A 17845-nucleotide genomic window follows, 5' to 3' on the forward strand; every position below is an offset into this window, starting at 1 on the left:
GGCTCCCCGCCTGCCCGCCCTCCCTTCCCTTCCCCTCCTCTCCCCTCCCCGCCCGGCTCCTCTCACGGCGGCGTCCCTGAGGGGAGCTCCATTGTCTGTGAGGGGATGGCCGCGGCACCCCCCGCCGCCGCGCCCCCTCCGCGCCCCCTCCGCGCCGAGGTGCGCGGGGCGCCGGGCCGCCGCGGCGGGTGGCTGCTTCGTCTGCCCCAAAGTTTTTGGATCCGCGTCTCCTCATGATGTATGGATGATATATTGCATTGTGGGTGTCAATATAACTGACGGCCATATTTGCCGGTGCTGCTACTGCTGTAAACAACCCAAAGTGTCTGGGAGACACGGAGACGCTTCACTGAATTTCAGGACGCTTCTCCTCCTCCCGCTGGCCATGTCTCTGGGAATGTCTTACAAGCCCAACTTGAACGCCCACATCCCCGGGACTCCCCTCAACCCGGGTAAGTCCGCGCCGGTAACTGGGTGTTAAGTTTGGGAGGCGTGCGGCGGGGCCCCGCGGTGCCGCACCGGCACCTGGGGAGAGGGAGGGGGAGAAGCCCCGGACTCGAGTTTTTGCCCAGTCCGGTATGGCCGGGCAGCGGCTCCGCGCCGGCTCCGCGCCGCCATTAACCAGCGCCCGCCCGGCGCCGGTACCGCGCCCCGCGCCGCTCGCCCGCGGGGGTGCGGAGCCGGCCGCGCGCTGCCGCCACCGCCGCCGCCGCTCCGGGGCTCCGGCCGCCGGGTTTCCTCCATGCTCGGCTCCCCGGGGCGGCTGATTGATCTGGATCAGGAATATTCCGCCGGCGCCTCAGCGAGGACCGCTGCTGGCGGGACGCCGCAAGTGCCGCTCGCTCCGCGCCGTGCCTCGCCTCGCTTCGCCTCACGCGTGCGGCCGCCCAGCCGCTCTCCTCAGGCGGAGGGGCCGGCCCGGGCCGCTCTCCTCAGGCGAAACGGTCGCCAGGGACCCCGGTCCCGCGGCCGCCGCCGATGGGGCGGCCCGCAGGCGCCTCAAGGGGACCCTCGGTCCCCGCTTCCCCCTCAGAGTCTCCCGGCTCCGCGGAGCAGTCGGGGCAGGCGAGCCCGCTGCGCTCCCTGGTGATTTTTGGAAGGGGGGGGGGAGAAGCAAGAATTCCTCTTTATTTCTTCCAAAAGCCCTTTTAAAAACGACTCCTTTTCTTTGGATCTGTACAGGAATGTTTCCAACTTCTCACTACAAAGTTTCCTTGATGGCATTAACTTTTTTTTTTTTTACTACATTCCTCCCCCCGTTTTATTTTCCGTTCCCTAATTCCCGAAGGTAACAGCAGGCGAGTGTGCTTCCCTTGTGCTGAGGTGTTTTCTGTACAATTGGGTCTCCGTGGCGGGGACTCTGTGTGAATCGGTGCAGCCTGAACAAAGCCGCAGCAGCAATTGGCTTCGCTGTGGGATATTTGGAAGGGATCTCGCTAATCCGTGCGCGTCGGCTGGTATTAACCAGAACCAAAATGGAGAAGTTGGTTCCGACTTCAAAAATAACCCTTCCATCTCCCTTCCCCACAGCCCCAGCCTGCAGGCTTGGCATCAGAGCATCCACAGCCAGGAATCAGGCAGGTTTTTTTCTTTTCTTTCTGTTTTTTTTTTTTTTTTTCCCCTTTTGAGAAGAGAAAGTTTTGCAGTCGGGCTGAGGAGGGAGGGAAGAGTGCCCGGGTGATTTTTACAGTGCCCTTTGTGGTTGTAACCCTGGGAGATTGATGAGCGAAAGGGATCAACAAGATGCACCTTTACTCTAGCTACCAGGAGAGCAGCGGTCTTGTTTTACTGCAAGGAGCCGTTGCCAGCTGGTGGATGAACCGAGGTCCCTGTGCCTCAGACGCCGTGATCCTGCGTGGCGCTGAGCTCGGTGGGGCTGCGAGCGTGTGAAGGCACGGTGTGCCTGGGTTGCGTGTGGGGAGTGCCGCGGGCCCGGGCGCTGCTCTGCGAAAGGGGTCAGGAAGGAGGGGATGTGCTAAGGATTCCTGACAAAAAGCAGAAGTGTCACCGGAGGAAAAAGAGAAACAAAACAAAGCCCAGCAAAGGCAAAGCGTTCTCCTGCCGGCTCCCACGAGAACCTGTGCCTTGCTCTCCGGAACAGCCGTAAAATTGCAGGGAAAACAAAGGTGGTATTTTGCGGTGGTGGGTGAGGGGTGGGGATTAGGTCATGCTGTGGGGGGGTGCGGGGATCCGGGTCTGGCTGCTCCTCGAGCAAGGACTGCAGAATCCCGGCTCAGACATGCCGCTCACAATGCGAGCTGAGCAGTGAAGTTTCTGACTCGAGCCCTCTCGCTGCCGTGTCTGTGTGCTTTCTAACGCTCCGGCTGCGATCAGCGCTTTAGATTCTTTCATGCAGTTTTATCTCCCCCCCCCCCTTCCTCCTTCCCTTTTTTTTCCCCCTCGTAATGGTAAGTTAGCAGCAGTTCGCTGTCATGCTGGAACTATTCCTGTCTAAGTTGTCCTCTCTTCTGAGTTCGGATCATCCTCAACACCCCCAGAATCTTTTCAATGAAAGAACGTCCTCCTCTGAATCCAAAATGGGCTCTCTCTTCGCTCCCTGTCTTCTGCCATTATCCTCACGCACCAGCTCTTCCTCTAGCTAGTGGTATTGCCAGCACCGTGGCCTAAGGCCAAGGGAGTTAGACAAAGCAGTCCTTGCAGTTGCACATATCGCATTCAGAGTGATATGACTGCAAATGGCCCCCTCCTTTCTGGAGCTTAATTCTGAATTGAAGGAGATTGCTTCTATATTGTGCTTAAATTAAATGCCCTCCCAGCTATGAGGATAAATCCTAGGTTTGCTTCCAAACCTGGGGAGAAGGTCCGTCCCCCCCCCAAGCCCCGTCCTGCAGAGGAGAGGAAAAACAGGAAATCTGTCCCTTTTGGCCTGAAATCAGCCCTGCAGAAACCTCTCTGTATGAATGCTGAATATTTTGGTCTCGGCCGAAGGAGGGCTCTGGGCAGCTGTGGATCTTACAGGGATTTTCCTCTGGGAGGTAACGCTGCTTCCCTGCAGTGCAGGGCTTGTGGTGCAGGAGAATTTGGAAAGGCAGTGTCGACTCAGCTCCGGGAGCTGTGTCCTTGCTGCAGAGCCAACTCCTTTCAAGTTTAGGCTGACTGGCCACTCTGCAAAATCATGTTTAAACTGTGGTCAGTAAGTGGATCAGGGAGATGTAGCAGTTGTGGTTGATGGGTGGCTGCGCTCTGTTCTTGCATGGGAGCGTGTCTGGGGGCTCAGAAACCTGGACTGAAGTCCAGAGGGAGAGGAGCTGTCTGGCGGGAGGAAGTAAGGGAGGAAGCCTCTGTGGGTTGTCGGCAGCTCTAGGGATGACTGCGGGTGAGGAAAATGCAGCTGCTCTGCAAGTGACTCAGGATGCTGGAAGCATCCGGGTGCTGACTCCTCTGCCTCACACCAGGGTGAGGGAAGGAGAATGTGTTGTTACAGCAGAATTTGGTGCCTATTTCTTTTCCCCATTGCCCAGGGAAGGGGTGACGCTTGGCCTAGGGTGTCTGCAGCCCAGCTTACGGTTTTATCCGAATCATCAGTCACCTTATGGAGGGCCTGTGCTCTGGGAATTGGGTCCCGGTGCATAGCATCCAAGGATGTCACTTCCAGACTGTGTGTGCTTGGGGAGCCCTGTTTGATGTCCTGCACAAGCACCTTCTTTGTCTGGTCAGTAAAAAGGTGCTCTGTTGGGGACCTGACATTACCTCTGTTAGGGTGGTGGCTTTAAACTGGAGAGAGTAGATTTTGATCTTAGGCAGAATCTCTTCCCTGTGAGGGTGCTGAGGCGCTGGCACAGGGTGCCCAGAGAAGCTGTGGCTGCCCCATCCCTGGCAGTGTTCAAGGCCAGGTTGGACAGAGCTTGGAGCAACCTGGTCAAGTGGAAGGTGTCCCTGCCTGTGGCTGGGGGTTGGAACTATATAAGCTTGAAGATCCTTTCCAACCCAAACCCTTCTGTGAGTCTATGACAAGACCTGTCATGCTGTGGCTCTAGCTTCCCAGCCTCACCTGACCCTGCAGTGTCACAGGGGAACCTCTGTTACCCTTTCTAACAGCCACATTTTGATTTGTTTGTATTCGCTTGCTTATCTTATGAATCCTGCAAGTGCTGTTTCCTCCTCATCTGTCTTGTGTTTCATACTGTTTAACAATTTCTCTGTAAGAGGGCCAGCTGCTGCGCTGAGGTGTAGAGCATCATCTCCATTGACTTAAGTGGAACCAGAGAGGTTTACACCAGCTGTGAACTGGTTTGTAGTTTGTCTCCTTGTTTCCATGTGTTTCTAGCTCTGTGCATATTCAGCAGTATTCCTGTTTTGGTCAGAGTATGCACAGGTGAGAGAAAAGTTGTTTTAAGATACAGAAGCCATCAGAAACAGCTTGGGATTTTCCTTTGGTGTCCTTCTAAGTCTTGCAGAAATGTCAGGTTTCAAGACAAAATCCTGTTCCTGTAGCAAAGCGTAGAACCTGTTGTATGTAGGATCTGGAAAATACAAATCCCAGCAGGCTCTGACAGGGGAAGGAGCTGTGTCTTGGCATCGCTTAAGTAAGTGGTGACCTGTATAGCAGGTGCTGCTTAGTGAGGACCAGCAGGGCTGGTGTGCACCTGAGACACCTCCAGCAAGCACAAGTTTCCTGGTGAAAAGTGCAAATTCTAGTGGAGAGGTGAAAAGAAGATAGTTTTCGTGACTGGGGCTGTAGCTTGCAACTGGAGAGACCCATTCAATCAGTCCTGACAAATGACAGCCACTACACTAGGCCATTCCTTATGCGATTAAGACTGCAGTGCAGACTTGCATGAGCAAATGGCCTGCTTGTCGCCCTTTGCAGAGACAGCTTGTGTTTGATGTTGTTGTCCATATTGAGAGGTTGGTTTTGGAGTGGGAGTACTGGAAAGAGTACTGTTTGTAGGCAGACCAGAGAGCAAAGTGTTCGTGCCTTAGCAGAGGAGATAATTTCTAGGAAATAGACTCCCCCCACCTCCAGTTCAAACTGAAATTTGTTGCTTCCCTCATCTCCTGAAGACCATGTGAAGTTAGAAAAAAAAAAAAGCACATTGAGGGTGTTTCAGAATGAGCAATTTTCAGGTGGACTCCTTTGTACATTTAGAAAACTGGCATTCTTGGCTTTGTCTACCTGAGTGTTTGGCTTTAGAGCAAAGGGCTGGTTTTCACAGCCAGCAAGTCTCCTTATTGTCCTCACCCATCACATGGTGGTTGAGTTGCAGAGTGGCTTTGGTTCATGCTAACTCGGTTCCTTTTGGATGAAAGTAAACTAGGAGCTCTGTTCCGGTTGTGCAACGTTGATGTTCCATCCTTTTTAATGAGAACACAAGGTTCCAAATCAAAGGTTGGATGGCTTTGAACCATAGCCATGCTATGGACACTTGGTCTGGGGGACCAGACTAATCTGAAGTCATACCTCCCCGCACCCCAGCTATGTGTGGTGTACATGTACCAAATGCTTTCATCTTTGGATCCTTTTCTTGTGTCAAATAACTTGCTGGTCCTGTGTCTTAAGCTAGAAAAGAAGGGGATGTGACTGTTCTGGTTTTCTGATTAATAAAAAAGGCAGGGGAGTAGGAAGAAGAGACATAAGAAATGACCGTTATCCACATGGAAAGATAAAAAAGAACGAGAATACTAGAGGAAAAGTCCAGAGTGTGACAGATCAAAAGAGCAAGGCCTCTGGCTGTTAAGATAAAGAATGTCCTAGTTCTTGAGAACATATTTATGTGTGCGTGCACTGGACTTTTTTAAAAGGAAATAGTTTTATTCAAAGAAAGGTCTGTTTCTACCACAAGGGCTGTTTAAGGGGGAAATAGTGGGTGAAAATAGAACTTTCACAGGCACTGCTATAAGGAATGTGTTGTGCAAATGAGAACAGGGTCTGTTATTTTAAATTAAAACATTTATTGGAAGGTTGGGGAAAAGGGGGCTCTCTGTTTTCGCTCTGGGTTGGCAGCTCCTGTAGTGTGTGGCTTGGCTGTGCAGTAGATCTGCTTGTGTAGACATGCATGTGGTATCCCATGGATGGCAGGGAGTTCTTGTTGAACTTAAACCAAAGTGCATAGAGGGCTAAGGAATCAAACATTCTTGTAGTCAGCCAGAACACTGCAGCTGTGATTCAGGCTGTGTTCAGGTATTTGCTGCTAAAATGGCTGTGCTGGTTGAGGATGTTACCTCTCCCCTTGTGCTTGAAGATACCTCGTGATGTGTGTTGGCAGAGCAGCTTCTCAGGTGTTCTCTTGCAGAGCTGTCTGGTTTAGGACAGAGAAATTTGTATCCTCTCAGTTAAAATATTCCATCCTGGTTGTCTTGTACCATACGCTGTCAGGAATCGAGGTGCCATCATCTGAAGCAGATGAGGAGTGTCCTCCAGTTGTGTGGCAGAGGCAGTAACAGCATTGGGCTCTATATAAAGAGGTGATGACCGCTAGCCATCTAAAAGGCAAAAGGTTTATGTTGCAGGCAACCCCAGAGTGAAGAGACTGTGAAACAAGGTAGACTTTGTGAAAGAAGCCGTGGGCTTCCACAGACTACACCAGGTACCTTGGATAAACTCCAGGCTATAGGTGTCTCTTACATGCTGTCATGTTCATGTGTAGGAAGAGTTTGTAAAATGGCAGTTTACTTACAGAGTTTTACAGGACTTTAGGAAGTATAGGGTATAGAGAAACATGTATCTACTGAGGTTGGCTCTTGGCTTGTCTAAGTCAGTTCTATGTGAGTAATTTGATGAGTTAAGTAACTATTGCTTTGCTGTTTGTGAGAGAGACGGGGGCAGTTGAGCTGGGTGGAAGCCATGGGATCTGCTGGGAGTGGATCAGGTGAGTGTGCCCTGGTGTTCTGCTCCCTCTGCTTCCTTGCAGGGTGCACAGCAAACTGTCTCTTCAGGTACCTTACAGCAAGCAGCAGCAAGAGAATTAAGAATTAAAACTTAGATCAGCAAATTGGTATCATTGCTCAGGCTTGGAGACAGTAGCATAGGACCTGAAGGGATCCCTACAAACCTACCAGAAATTCATGAGAAGATTTTCCTGGTCAGTGGGAGTTTAGGCAAACAAAGATTGATGTGAGATCCTTTGTCTCCCAGGGTGTTAATTTGGGCTCAGAGAGACTGCTGGAAGGAAGAGATTTTGACACAGAAATCTCATTTCTGTTTTCTGTATTGTTACACCCTCCCACCCAATTAATACAGATTAATATTGATTAACAAGAAAATAGCTATATTTTTGGGGGGGGAAAACGCTTCTGGCAGTCTTCTGTTTGAATGCAGAAATGAAAGGCATTGTTGGCACAAGAATAAATGGGTAGAGAAAAGGATTTGTGTACATTTAATTAGGAAAGTGGAGGGAGGAAAGTGTGTCTATTAATTGAGGTTTTAAACAGCAGCAAGCACTAAGACAATCTGGGACGTGATACAGGATGTCTCTTAAATTCAGTACCAAGCACACTCCCTTTTCAATTGTGTCAATTCTTAACTGTCTTGTCTCCATTGTCATTTCACCGTGAGAGAGCCTCAGTTTAGCTCCCCCCTCCTTTTTTTCTCTCTAGTGAATACCTAATCATCACACTGCTTTTTGACTGGCTATTGACTGTGAGACTTTCTGGCCTAATTTTTCTTGCTCACTATAATAGCAATAGCTGGCGATCTTTATTTTGTGATTTTTTTGAATCTGAGCTATATGGGATACTCAGACATGCAGCTGGATTTTGGGTTAATTGAGTAATAGTCAGCCAGGGCTTCTCAGTGGTATTAACAGAGAAAGTGATAGGTCACAAAGCTCAAGGTTCGTTACCCTCTGAGATACTCATACCCCCACAATTAATTTCATTTTCGTGATTGCATCATCTTAAATTGAGGTGAAATCAAGGATTCCCCCCCCCCAGCTGAGTTTGACTGGCACAACTTCTGACATGGGTGTATGGAGGCTGGTACCATGGCCAAGTCAAATCCTTTTCTTTGTTCTCGGGGCCTGCTGCTGCTGATAAAGTGGTCGGCGCATGGCATTATGTCTTATTACATTTTTGATGCAGACTGCAAAGAAACGGGTAAACTCACCATGGTTACCACGATCTGTCATTTGGCAGGGCATGCCGTACTCAGCGATGGCCTCTAGTGTCTGCAGCACAGCTCTGCATATGTGTCGGGCACAGTAGACAATACAGCCCCCCTGGCTGCTGAAGGGATGAACTCTACCCATCTCACTGCTAATTCTCATCAGCAGCAGTGCTCCTGCAGCAGGTTCTTACTCGTGGTTGCCTCCTGAAAGTTCTTGTTTGGTTTTGTCATTCAGTGTTGACTGAGTCACTGCTGGATCCGAGCTTCCAGCTACTGTCCACTGCAGAGGCGTGTGGTATTGGCTTCCACACCTGTGGAACTTACTTGGTCAGCACCTAGATTCATTGCTTTGCCTTCTAATAGGGTTTCTTTCTTACCTAGACATAGCCTGCTGCATTATTTTGTACAGACCCAGCATGAGATATCGCTTAAATCAACATAATGTGAAACAATCACTGAACTGTCTGTAATATATTGTCATTAACCAACACGGTGGTGATAAGTTGTTGGTGTGTTGCAGCTGAGGTTTGCTCAGTGGGTAGGGCAGGATTCCTGAGCGCGGTCATCAGAGTCCTGGCCTAAATTCTGAACCACTTCGGAGCTCCCAGGTCTTCTATGTGGCTGCTTGCAGCAACAGTTCAGGAACAAGTCTTTGCAGGATGGCCCTTTCGTTTTATTGTATGAGAGGAAAAATCACTTTAGTCTTTCTCTGCTTAATTGAGGTAATTAAAGCTTCTTACCTTGCAGCACAAGGGGCTCATTAATGGTTTTGAAGCATTTTGAAGTCCTTGGAGGAAAGATGCGGTTTGCTGTTGTGTCATGTTTGATAACTGTTGAAACTCAGTCATCTGGACTTGAAATACTGAGTTACATACAGAAATCTTACCATTTTGAGCTAACAATGTGAAGAACTAATGGAGAACTAAGGGTGTTCTTCCCAGTGCCATACGTTGCTAAGTTTTCCTGGGTTTTGCTGTGCTTTAGCAAAATGTGACAATGGGCTCCATGGGAAACCTGGCCAGAAATGCAGGTTGTAATGCCGTAAGGTTTAGCAGCTTAGCTAAAGACAAAGAGAAATCTTGCCCTTTTGAGGTGACCTAGTGACCAGCTCAGTTTGCCTTTCTTAGGATTTCACATCCTGTTAACTAGTAAAAATTAAGAACGTGCTCTCTTCTTGTAATGGAGACACCACCACAATGATATCCAGTGATCAGTTCTGAAGTGGAAGGAGACTTCCCAACTGAGGGCAAGAGACTCTTCCACTGTCTTCAGCCTTGTTTTATACAGTGTAACTGCTGGCTCACCCTTTTCGCAGCAGGGGAAAACAGGAATGAAATCACTTGCAACTTTAAAACAAAGCCCAGAGATTTACATAGTTCTAAGCCCCAGTGACTTTTAGCATCGGTTTAATTTAGATTTAAATGAAGGCTGGTAAATGAGATCTGTTCCTCATAGGAAAGACAGTTGGGAATTTTCAGCAAAGAAGTGTTTTAAGGGGGAAGATTCTTCCAGACAGCAGGCAGTCTGTGTCTGTGCCTACAGGCAAAGACAGCAGCATCAGTGGATGCAGGGGCACTCTGGCTGTAAGAGCAAAGAAGTTGAATGGCGTAACATGCCCTTAGTCCTGAGGTACAGTCCGTAGCCAGGAGGTCCTCCAGCACTGGTGGGAAATGGGCAGCATAATTAAGCCCCCTAAGAAAAATCTGAAGGTTGTTTTTCAGCCCCCAGTACTTAGTGTTGTGACGTGAGGGGGAAGAAGTGTTGTGATGGTTCATTTCTGGAGCAGTTCATCAATGGTTGCACTAGAGTCTGTTTTTGGAAGTCCCAGCTGACTCAAAACCCTGTAGATCCAAACAGAATCCTTTATAACTTCAGAGAAAGTAACCATAACCCAGGGTGATGTTATTTTCCCTTTGGTTTTCTTACACAGCACAATTTGTCTGGCTAAAAATGTTTGATATCACACAAAGAGGAATAAAGATAGCAGTCCTCGCCTCCAGTGTCATACAATGAGCAGCAGATCTGATCTACCTCAACTGACTGTTCCCTATGAATAGTTTTGGCATTGGCTGAAAATAGTACTGAGGGTAACTTGCATTGACCATGTGATGACACTTTGAGTTGCAAAATTACTTTCAGATAACTTGCACTGAAAAAAGTAAAAATAGCACAGTACATTAGACTCATCTGTGTGGAATGTATATCTGCCAAAATAGGGCTCCTTAATATTTACAGTTTGTCTAGGCAGAACAACCTGTCATGCTACACTCTGTTTCACTTTTAGGCAAACAATTTGCACTCATAATGTTGCAGGCTGCGCTGTTTCCAAATGTACAGCAAACATAAGAGAAGCATTAATTTAACCATTCTCTTCCTAGCAAATACCATGCCTGTGAAATGTCATTAGTGAGCTCAGACAGAGGTGAGAGGTCAGAGCTTTAGCAAAAAGTGATTAAAATGTGTCCCAGTGTAACAGACTAATTAATCTTCAGATAATAACAGGGTGTTTTTTCCTCTTTTCTCTCTCCAGCTGGGAGCGTTCACTCTCCCTCCACAAGTATGGCAACATCCGCGCAATACAGACAGCTTATAAATGACTACGGACCCCCATCTCTAGGCTACACACAAGGGATGCAGGTACATCTCTGCTTGTTGTTTCTCTTTAATCGGATCACTGATCCTGCGTACTGGCCCGGATTGGGGCCTGTAATCTGAGGTGTTCCTCCCTCCCACCAAGATGTGAAATCAAACCCAAATGGCACACTGATTCATCACACATGTCTTGGGATCAAATTAGACTAAGCAGAGTGCTGAGTGAGATTGGTTACTAATTAACTGTTAGTCCCATCCCATCTGAGTCACTGTGAAACATGCCTTCAGTTATGTTGATACAAGAGCTCCTAACATATTTTATTTGTTAAAAAATGACTATTTCTGTAACGTTTCTCTTCAGTAAATTTATACCCTAAAACTTAGTACCATAAAATGTGTGTCACGCACAGTCCTGTGCGCTGCTCCAGGAATCCAGCTGTAAACTTTCCATTAGGTGTTCTTGACTTCATAGGATTTCCCTTATGATACAGGCAGTTTTGCTTTTTCTGCTTCTCACTCTCCTACCTTCCCCACAAAATGTACACCTAAACACTGAAGAAGCAAGACCAGAGTTAAATAAGCAATTCCCAGCTTGCAGTTCTTTTAGTTCTGTTTTAGCTTCAGTTTCACCCAAGGTTCCTCTCTTGCAGCTTCATGCTCCCATTTGAGCCTAATTTTTGAAGGGCATATAGCATTGTGTCCAGCTGTAGTGGCAACCACGAAAAGCAAATGATGTTTCTATAATAAACCTGAAATTTTAATGTCTTAAAAAGTGGCTTCAAGGTCTATTTCTCCCTGTGTTCCCAGTTGCTGTTTATTGTAATTGTTCTGTTTGTAGCAGTATTTGATTGAGATTAATCTGTTTTCAACTACAGGGGACCAGCAGCAGCCAAGTACCACAAAGCAAATATGCAGAACTTCTAGCTATCATAGAAGAACTAGGAAAAGAGATTAGACCCACGTACGCTGGGAGTAAAAGCGCGATGGAAAGGCTAAAAAGAGGTAATGTTTAAATCTGTTTGAAAAGAATCATGTCCCACACACTTGGAGCACTGATTGCTTGTGTACAGCTTCATGACAACTGGTTCTTTTGAAAGGAGACAGCTGCTTTGAGCTCATCATTAAACTGGGTGTATTAATGAGCAACTGAAACCTTGGGATACTCCACTTGTGCTGCATTTGATAGATAAACCAGTGACAAAATGGCTTTCATGTGCACAAAAGGAGTTTCAGTTAGTATTTCAGACCACCTTTTAGACCCATAAGGTGTCTAATGGATACGTGCTTTCAGGTTGCTGGTGACTGACTTGCCCCTTCAATTTTCCCTTTCTGGTCTCCAGAATACATGGCCAAGCATTGTTTACTTCTCCTCATGTACATCACCCATGTACTTAACCCAGGAGCCTTTACTAAAGTGCATTTTCACACCAAGGCCAATGGAGAGCTACAAAAAGGGAATAAAAGGTTGCCAGGGAGGGCCGTGCAGACTGAGATGTCAAACGTACACATTTGTTCCTCCACTCTGTTACCTGTTGTCAATGGATGTCATTAAGAGCCCACCAGGGAGGGACATAGAAGCTTTTAGGGCTGGCTGATAGGTCTTTCCAGCTTTGCTTTGTCAGCTAAAAGGGGTAATAAATGCCCTTTCCTTGCAGTGTAAAAGAAACCCCTGCATGCCCCACTGCTGACATCAGCTTGACATTGTCCTCTGCAGGGGACGTGAGAGGGATATTTCTGAAGGAGCAGTGGGACATTCCAGTGCCCCAGCTCCTGAAATTACCCTGAAAGGCCATGGACAACAGTTGTGCTGGCAGTCCTGTCCTTTGCCAGCATAATGTAATTACTGTTTCCTTGGTCCTTGTGCTGAGTTTGGCTCATGCTTTCAACCCAGAATGGGAATGTTACTATAGCAGACTAACTTCACCACCTTGCAAATCTCCCTTTCATTTACCCAAGACTACGAAGCTTTATTTAAGGCTCAACCATTATGGGAGGGTAATATATCTGCCATGACATGCAATAAAATGGCTAGTAGCCGTTCTGGGAAAGGATGCAATAAAGTCTGCTGATGAGTGGTAAGTGGAATCTGGCCCAGCTAAAATCAATGTTGCTGGAGTCTCTTTATTGCATTGCCTGAGTCAGTATTAATAGATCATGAATGGCAGTAGGCTAATGGGGACAAGCTGAGAGGGACCGGGAGAGATGTAGACATCCTCAGTTTGGTCAGAAGTTGTTTTGCTGCTGCTCATAGTGAGTATTCAGTTTGCTGCCTAAGGTGGGTTTCAGGTTCAGTGCTGGCACTGTGACTTGCCAGTGTTGCAAAGAATCACAAATACATACTTTTTGCTGCCATCTTTTGGCCACAGACATACCGCTCTTTCCATTTTGGGAGCCTGATGGTTGAAGGAGCATGTGCAAGTGTGAGAGCAAAAGTGACTACAGCCTCCCTGGCCGCGTCCCCAGCTCCACCTGGTCATAGGCACAGAGACTACTGACCTCTAAAACTGGCCAAATTCCCCACTGTTCTTCATCATTCAGGATAGATCTGCTGCATAAACTGGGCATCCTGCCACCAGATCCAGGTCTGATGCACAAATTCTGCATCCCACAGCTGCAGGATGCAGCTTTACTTGTCTGTGTCAATTTAACCCACTGCAAAGCCTTGTGCCTGTCAAGTCCCAAGTCAATACTCCTTGGATGTAAAGGCTGTTGCTGTGATATGGAATATCAGCCTTCCAGAAACAGAATCTATTATCTTTAAATAGAGTTTAAACTTCATCTCTTGTGTTATTGTCCTTTCTCCACCTTGTTAAGGAACATGACTGAGCAGAGAAATCACTTTCTATCTTGTCCTGTCAGTAAAAGATAGCCTCGTTTGTAGTAGAAAAACCTGTCTTGTCTCTCATCTCTAAAATCCATCTCCGGCTCTGTTCTTTCAGCAGCTCTGTGAACATGAATCTAGATTTAGTTCCAGGATTAAGAAGGGAGGTCCAGATTGCTGGAACTTAAGGCAACAGGCCTTGTAGTGAAAAATTCCACATGATGTCTATCAGATGAGAGTAGATGTGGCAGCATGTGAAGTGGTGATGACTTACACTGGGAGCTGAGCCAGTGTTAGGAGGGAACTTTTTGCACACACCATAAAAAAAATCCTTCTTACAAGAGACACAACTTGTGTTTAAGCAGTATTATGAGATCTTGGATTAGGTACATCCTCTCAGAGAACTGTCCCAAGGTATTATGACTCAGAGCTTGCTAAAATGACTCCCTGGATAACTTTGGATTTACTTTTCACTCCACTGTAGCAAAACACTCACAGGCAAGGTGGTTCCTCCCCCCCTTCTGTTGTGTCTTTGCTTTTTAACAGGCCTGCACTGCACATTAGGATATACCTGTCACTGCAGACCTGCAGATCTTACCATGCTTTCATTCCTGGTTTAGCCCCTTTTACATTTATAATGGCAGTTTGGGAAAGCAGCAGCTGATGTTTGGGAAGTGAGGGGTCTCCCCCCCTATTCTGTGGTAGCCTTGGCAATTTAGGACAGAAATACCTCAACCTTTCTCTGCAGTGCCATTGCAAGTGTGACCGGACTGAGATGATTGAAAATGTGTCCAATTCTTTTGCAGGCATTATCCATGCCAGAGGATTAGTTCGGGAATGCTTGGCTGAGACGGAACGAAATGCAAGATCCTAGCCCACTCATTCCATCTCTGAATGAAGAAAAAGTAACACTTATTCCTTTTGACTCTTGAAACATTCAGACAAATTCCTTTATTTTGAATGTTTTGCCTTTCTTGTTTCACCCTTACGAAAATGTATAGTTAAGAATGAGAAAACAAGGATTTTTTCAACTTCCTGAGGGTGTGCATTTTGTAAAGACATTAAAACTCCCTCCAAAATGTTTCTAAAACATGAAAACTGAACTGCATGCAGAGGAATGCTTTTTCTCTCCCAGGCTCTATTTCAGTTCTCTTCTTATCCAGCCACAGTCTCATTCTGTTTTTTTGGTTTTTTCCTTTGACTGTATTCACTTAACCCCAAACTGTCAGTCTTCCACAGCCTGACATAAGCTCTGAGGATTTTGTTTAATGAATGCAGAATAGCATGCTGTCCCCTGTAGTCTGCTAAGTCACACTTTGTCATACAGCATAGACCCTGCTTAGAAATAACCTTCCCCTTCTCTTATTTTCCCATTTTTGTTCGTTTTGCATAAACATTTGCATGACTGTTAGTGCTTTGAAGTCCATTTAAAGTGCATGAGTTATATGGAAAATAGGGAAACCTATTAAATAATAACAAGGTCCTGGAAAGCTAATTTCTACATTAAGGCTGGAGATTTCAGTTTAAAGTTTGCCAAAAAAAAAAAAAAAGAAAATTCTGGATAAATTACTAAAACTGTTATTTGCATCTTTGTATGTATTTATTACTTGACGTAATAAAGCTTATTTTCATTAACAGTTTGTATTAAAACTCTGTACAGTCACTTTAATTGGGTTCATACTCCATGAACAGGAACTCTCAACAGGTAAAAATGTAACTTTCATGCAGGAGGCTCAGGTTCAGGAACAGAGAAGGGAATTAGGGAAAAGCCCTGAACTGCTGGTGAGTTTCCATCCCTGCCACAGTGGGATGCAGTTGGAAGGTGGTTACAGTTGCCAGTAGTCTCCACTCCTTTCAAAACACATACTGTGGTCAGGCTTCCTGAAGCTTTCTCCTTTCAGTGCTGAAGGCCAAAACTTGGTGGCAATTAGTGATGAGGTGCTATCCAGCAATGAAAGGGAAGTTCTGGTTAAGCAGTTAAGAGTCGTGAATGGGATTAAAATGGGAAAGTATTCCTCACTAGTGCCTTCAGAGTGACAGTAACAAAGGACATGCAGCTGTATTTGCAGAACATTGCAAACTGCCTGAAATGAGGGAAGATACTCAAATGCCTGAGCTTAATGTAGTAAGTGACTGTAATTCTCTGTTATGCCATCTAAATCCTAAGGAAGTTGGGCTGTCTGGGCTGCCTAACACATAGAGCTATGGATACTTGCAGAAAATACAGTATATTAAGAGGCCAAGTTAATTACTTCACAGCTTGGATGAGCTGGATTCCATTGCCTTGGGAGGCAGTTTCTGTGACGTGTTCTTTAGCTGTAATAACCCAATTTTACCTTTGAACTGGAAGAACACAACTCACTTGCAGGAGGGAGTGTTGGTTTTAGGCTTGTTCTCCCCAAGTGTTTGAACTCTTACGAACCATCATGAGGTGTCATCCAGGCAGAAAGAAATCTATTGCACTTTTTGGTCTCCATTACCAATGGTGGAAGGTTTATAGTTCCTTTTTAACAAGGATTGCTTTAGCATCTTCTGAACTTGGCAGGAAAACTGATTGCTAAATGTGATTAATGAGATGATGGTGGGCAGAAGCAGAAATACAACTGCTTTTATCACCTCCCTCGGTTTTACAGTAATGGAAGGTCACTACTTGGTCTTTCAGCAGTGCTTAGGGAGCTCTACATCAAAGTAACTTCATCCGTTAGTTTGAAACCTGGGTTTAGGTATAATGATAAACGTTCCCCTTACCCTACACTCAGGCAAGTCCGTATTTCACACAGTTCATTTCTTATCCAGTTTTTGCATCTCTTTAAAAAGCTTTTTCCTTTCTAGATGTTCCCTTGCTCTTCTTTTTTTCTCCTGCTTTTTCTTCTCCAATGCTTTCTTCTCTTTAAAAACATCACTTTCTTCACCTTTATAGAAGAGGTCAACTTTTTCCTGCAGGATTTCTCTGGCTATCTTCCGGTTCTTCTCCACTGATCTTGTTTGATGACACTGAAGAAACACAATAGAATATTTTTACTGGAACTTTAATCTCTTTATCCTTCGGCTTTCCCTTTCAGTCTATGCATTCCTGCCATTACTGTAAAGAAACTCCTCTTTTGCTACTGTAACTCATTAGACTGGCTTTTGTATTAATCTTCAATGCTCCTATTTTACCTTGGAGAGCTGTTTTCTGAGTTTAACGTAATGTCTCCTCCTTATGATAAGGAAGCAAAGATTAATTTCAAAGTATTAATCCACAAGAAGTAGGCAAGAGGAATGCTTAAGAATCTGCAGAGTGGATCTGATCACCTTGTTAAGGAAGACATTCCAACTCACAAGAGGGACAGGCATGTGAGAGCTGCCACTGAAAGGCAGCTACAACAAGAGTGTATTTCTGATAGCCAAAACTTGCTTCTGGATGAGATTCTTTACATAAAACATTTCCTCCCTGACATCTGCACTGTGATGATGCAGTAATATTAAAGAAGACCTAGCAGTTATGCCGATTTGTGACTTAATGAAATAAACCAATTACCTTCACTACAATCCCAGATGGAACATGCTTCAAGACAACACAGTTGTTTGTCTTATTTGTGGCTTGGCCTCCTGGGCCATCACCTCTCACAAACTGTTCTTCTAATTCTGCCTCAGCTAGTCCAAGGAGATTGAGAGAGTTTTTCTTCCCTGCTGCCTGAAGTAAGGGCGCTCTGGGTAGAGAGAAACGCTTCTGCCCCAGAACCCATGGTCTCCAGCCTGGTGCTCGGACTTCTCTCAGTAAGGATGCAAAATGAAATAAACTTGGAACATTCATACAGAAACGAGGACACGGCTTCTCTGGAGCAAAACCTGAAACACAAGCGGGGAGCAGAGTTCACCACGAGAACCCGGGGTTAAAATCTAGATCCCACTTTCTCAACACGGATACAGGAGTGCTTGTTACCGGTGTCACTGGCAAGGCCACGGAGGACGATGCTTTATCCCGCTGACTAAACCGCCTTTTAACGCTATTGTACTGCTGAGAACCTCGCACGCACACCCAGTGCCGGTAACGGAGCGACCAGCACGGTGGCAGCAGAGCCGGGACCTACGGCTTCACGGTCACTGCGGCGCGGCCCTCCCGGAGCTACCAACCGGGCCCCGGGGGGGTCCCACAGCCCGGGACACGCCGCCCTCCCGCCGCCTCCTACCTTCAGGCACCTCGGGCCGCCCCCGCCTCCGCCCGCACAGCGCAGGCGCGCCCCGCTGCGCACGCGTACCGCACCCTCTGCGGCTCCGCACACCGCCGGCCCCCCCCGCGCTTGCGCAGCGCAGGGCTGATCGGCACTCGGCTGCGCAAGGGGCGGGCTACCAATCAGATCCTGGGAGCCCGCGCGGCGCGTAGC

The 17845-nt window shown here is 46.9% G+C and overlaps 2 protein-coding genes across 6 annotated transcripts; one reads left to right on the forward strand and one right to left on the reverse strand.

The window, feature by feature from the left end:
• The first annotated feature begins 84 nt into the window (after window positions 1-84).
• CDK2AP1 (cyclin dependent kinase 2 associated protein 1) lies at window positions 85-15113 on the forward strand. Of its 4 annotated transcripts, XM_065692493.1 has the most exons (5): window positions 1068-1086; window positions 1531-1577; window positions 10596-10702; window positions 11533-11659; window positions 14285-15113. In XM_065692493.1, the coding sequence occupies exons 3-5, from the start codon at window positions 10625-10627 to the stop codon at window positions 14350-14352; spliced, it is 273 nt and encodes a 90-aa protein (XP_065548565.1). In that variant the 5' UTR covers window positions 1068-1086; window positions 1531-1577; window positions 10596-10624; the 3' UTR covers window positions 14353-15113. The 4 variants fall into 4 exon arrangements, with proteins under 4 accessions (XP_065548562.1, XP_065548565.1, XP_065548563.1 ...); XM_065692490.1 differs by lacking the exons at window positions 1068-1086; window positions 1531-1577 and adding an exon at window positions 85-452; XM_065692491.1 differs by lacking the exons at window positions 1068-1086; window positions 1531-1577 and adding an exon at window positions 1799-1897.
• Window positions 15057-17755, reverse strand: MTRFR (mitochondrial translation release factor in rescue). 2 transcript variants are annotated; one of them, XM_065692495.1, is made up of 3 exons: window positions 17651-17755; window positions 16999-17309; window positions 15057-16472 (listed from the first exon to the last, which is right to left on the reverse strand). In XM_065692495.1, the coding sequence occupies exons 2-3, from the start codon at window positions 17272-17274 to the stop codon at window positions 16260-16262; spliced, it is 489 nt and encodes a 162-aa protein (XP_065548567.1). In that variant the 5' UTR covers window positions 17275-17309; window positions 17651-17755; the 3' UTR covers window positions 15057-16259. The 2 variants fall into 2 exon arrangements, with proteins under 2 accessions (XP_065548567.1, XP_065548566.1); XM_065692494.1 differs by having other exon boundaries at window positions 17404-17711.
• Between the last annotated feature and the right edge of the window lie 90 nt (window positions 17756-17845).

The sequence above is a fragment of the Lathamus discolor genome, chromosome 12 (assembly GCF_037157495.1).
Source record: "Lathamus discolor isolate bLatDis1 chromosome 12, bLatDis1.hap1, whole genome shotgun sequence".
Classification (NCBI taxonomy): domain Eukaryota; kingdom Metazoa; phylum Chordata; class Aves; order Psittaciformes; family Psittacidae; genus Lathamus; species Lathamus discolor.

Excerpts from the sequence above, each read along its gene's own strand:
- MTRFR (XM_065692495.1), bottom strand. The coding sequence starts at position 17,274 with ATGAATGTTCCAAGTTTATTTCATTTTGCATCCTTACTGAGAGAAGTC. Across the intron at positions 16,473-16,998 it reads CATCTGGGATTGTAGTGAAG|TGTCATCAAACAAGATCAGT; the intron begins GTAATTGGTTTA and ends GTGTTTCTTCAG.
- CDK2AP1 (XM_065692490.1), top strand. The coding sequence starts at position 245 with ATGATATATTGCATTGTGGGTGTCAATATAACTGACGGCCATATTTGC. Across the intron at positions 453-10,595 it reads CGGGACTCCCCTCAACCCGG|CTGGGAGCGTTCACTCTCCC; the intron begins GTAAGTCCGCGC and ends TTCTCTCTCCAG. Across the intron at positions 10,703-11,532 it reads GCTACACACAAGGGATGCAG|GGGACCAGCAGCAGCCAAGT; the intron begins GTACATCTCTGC and ends TTTCAACTACAG.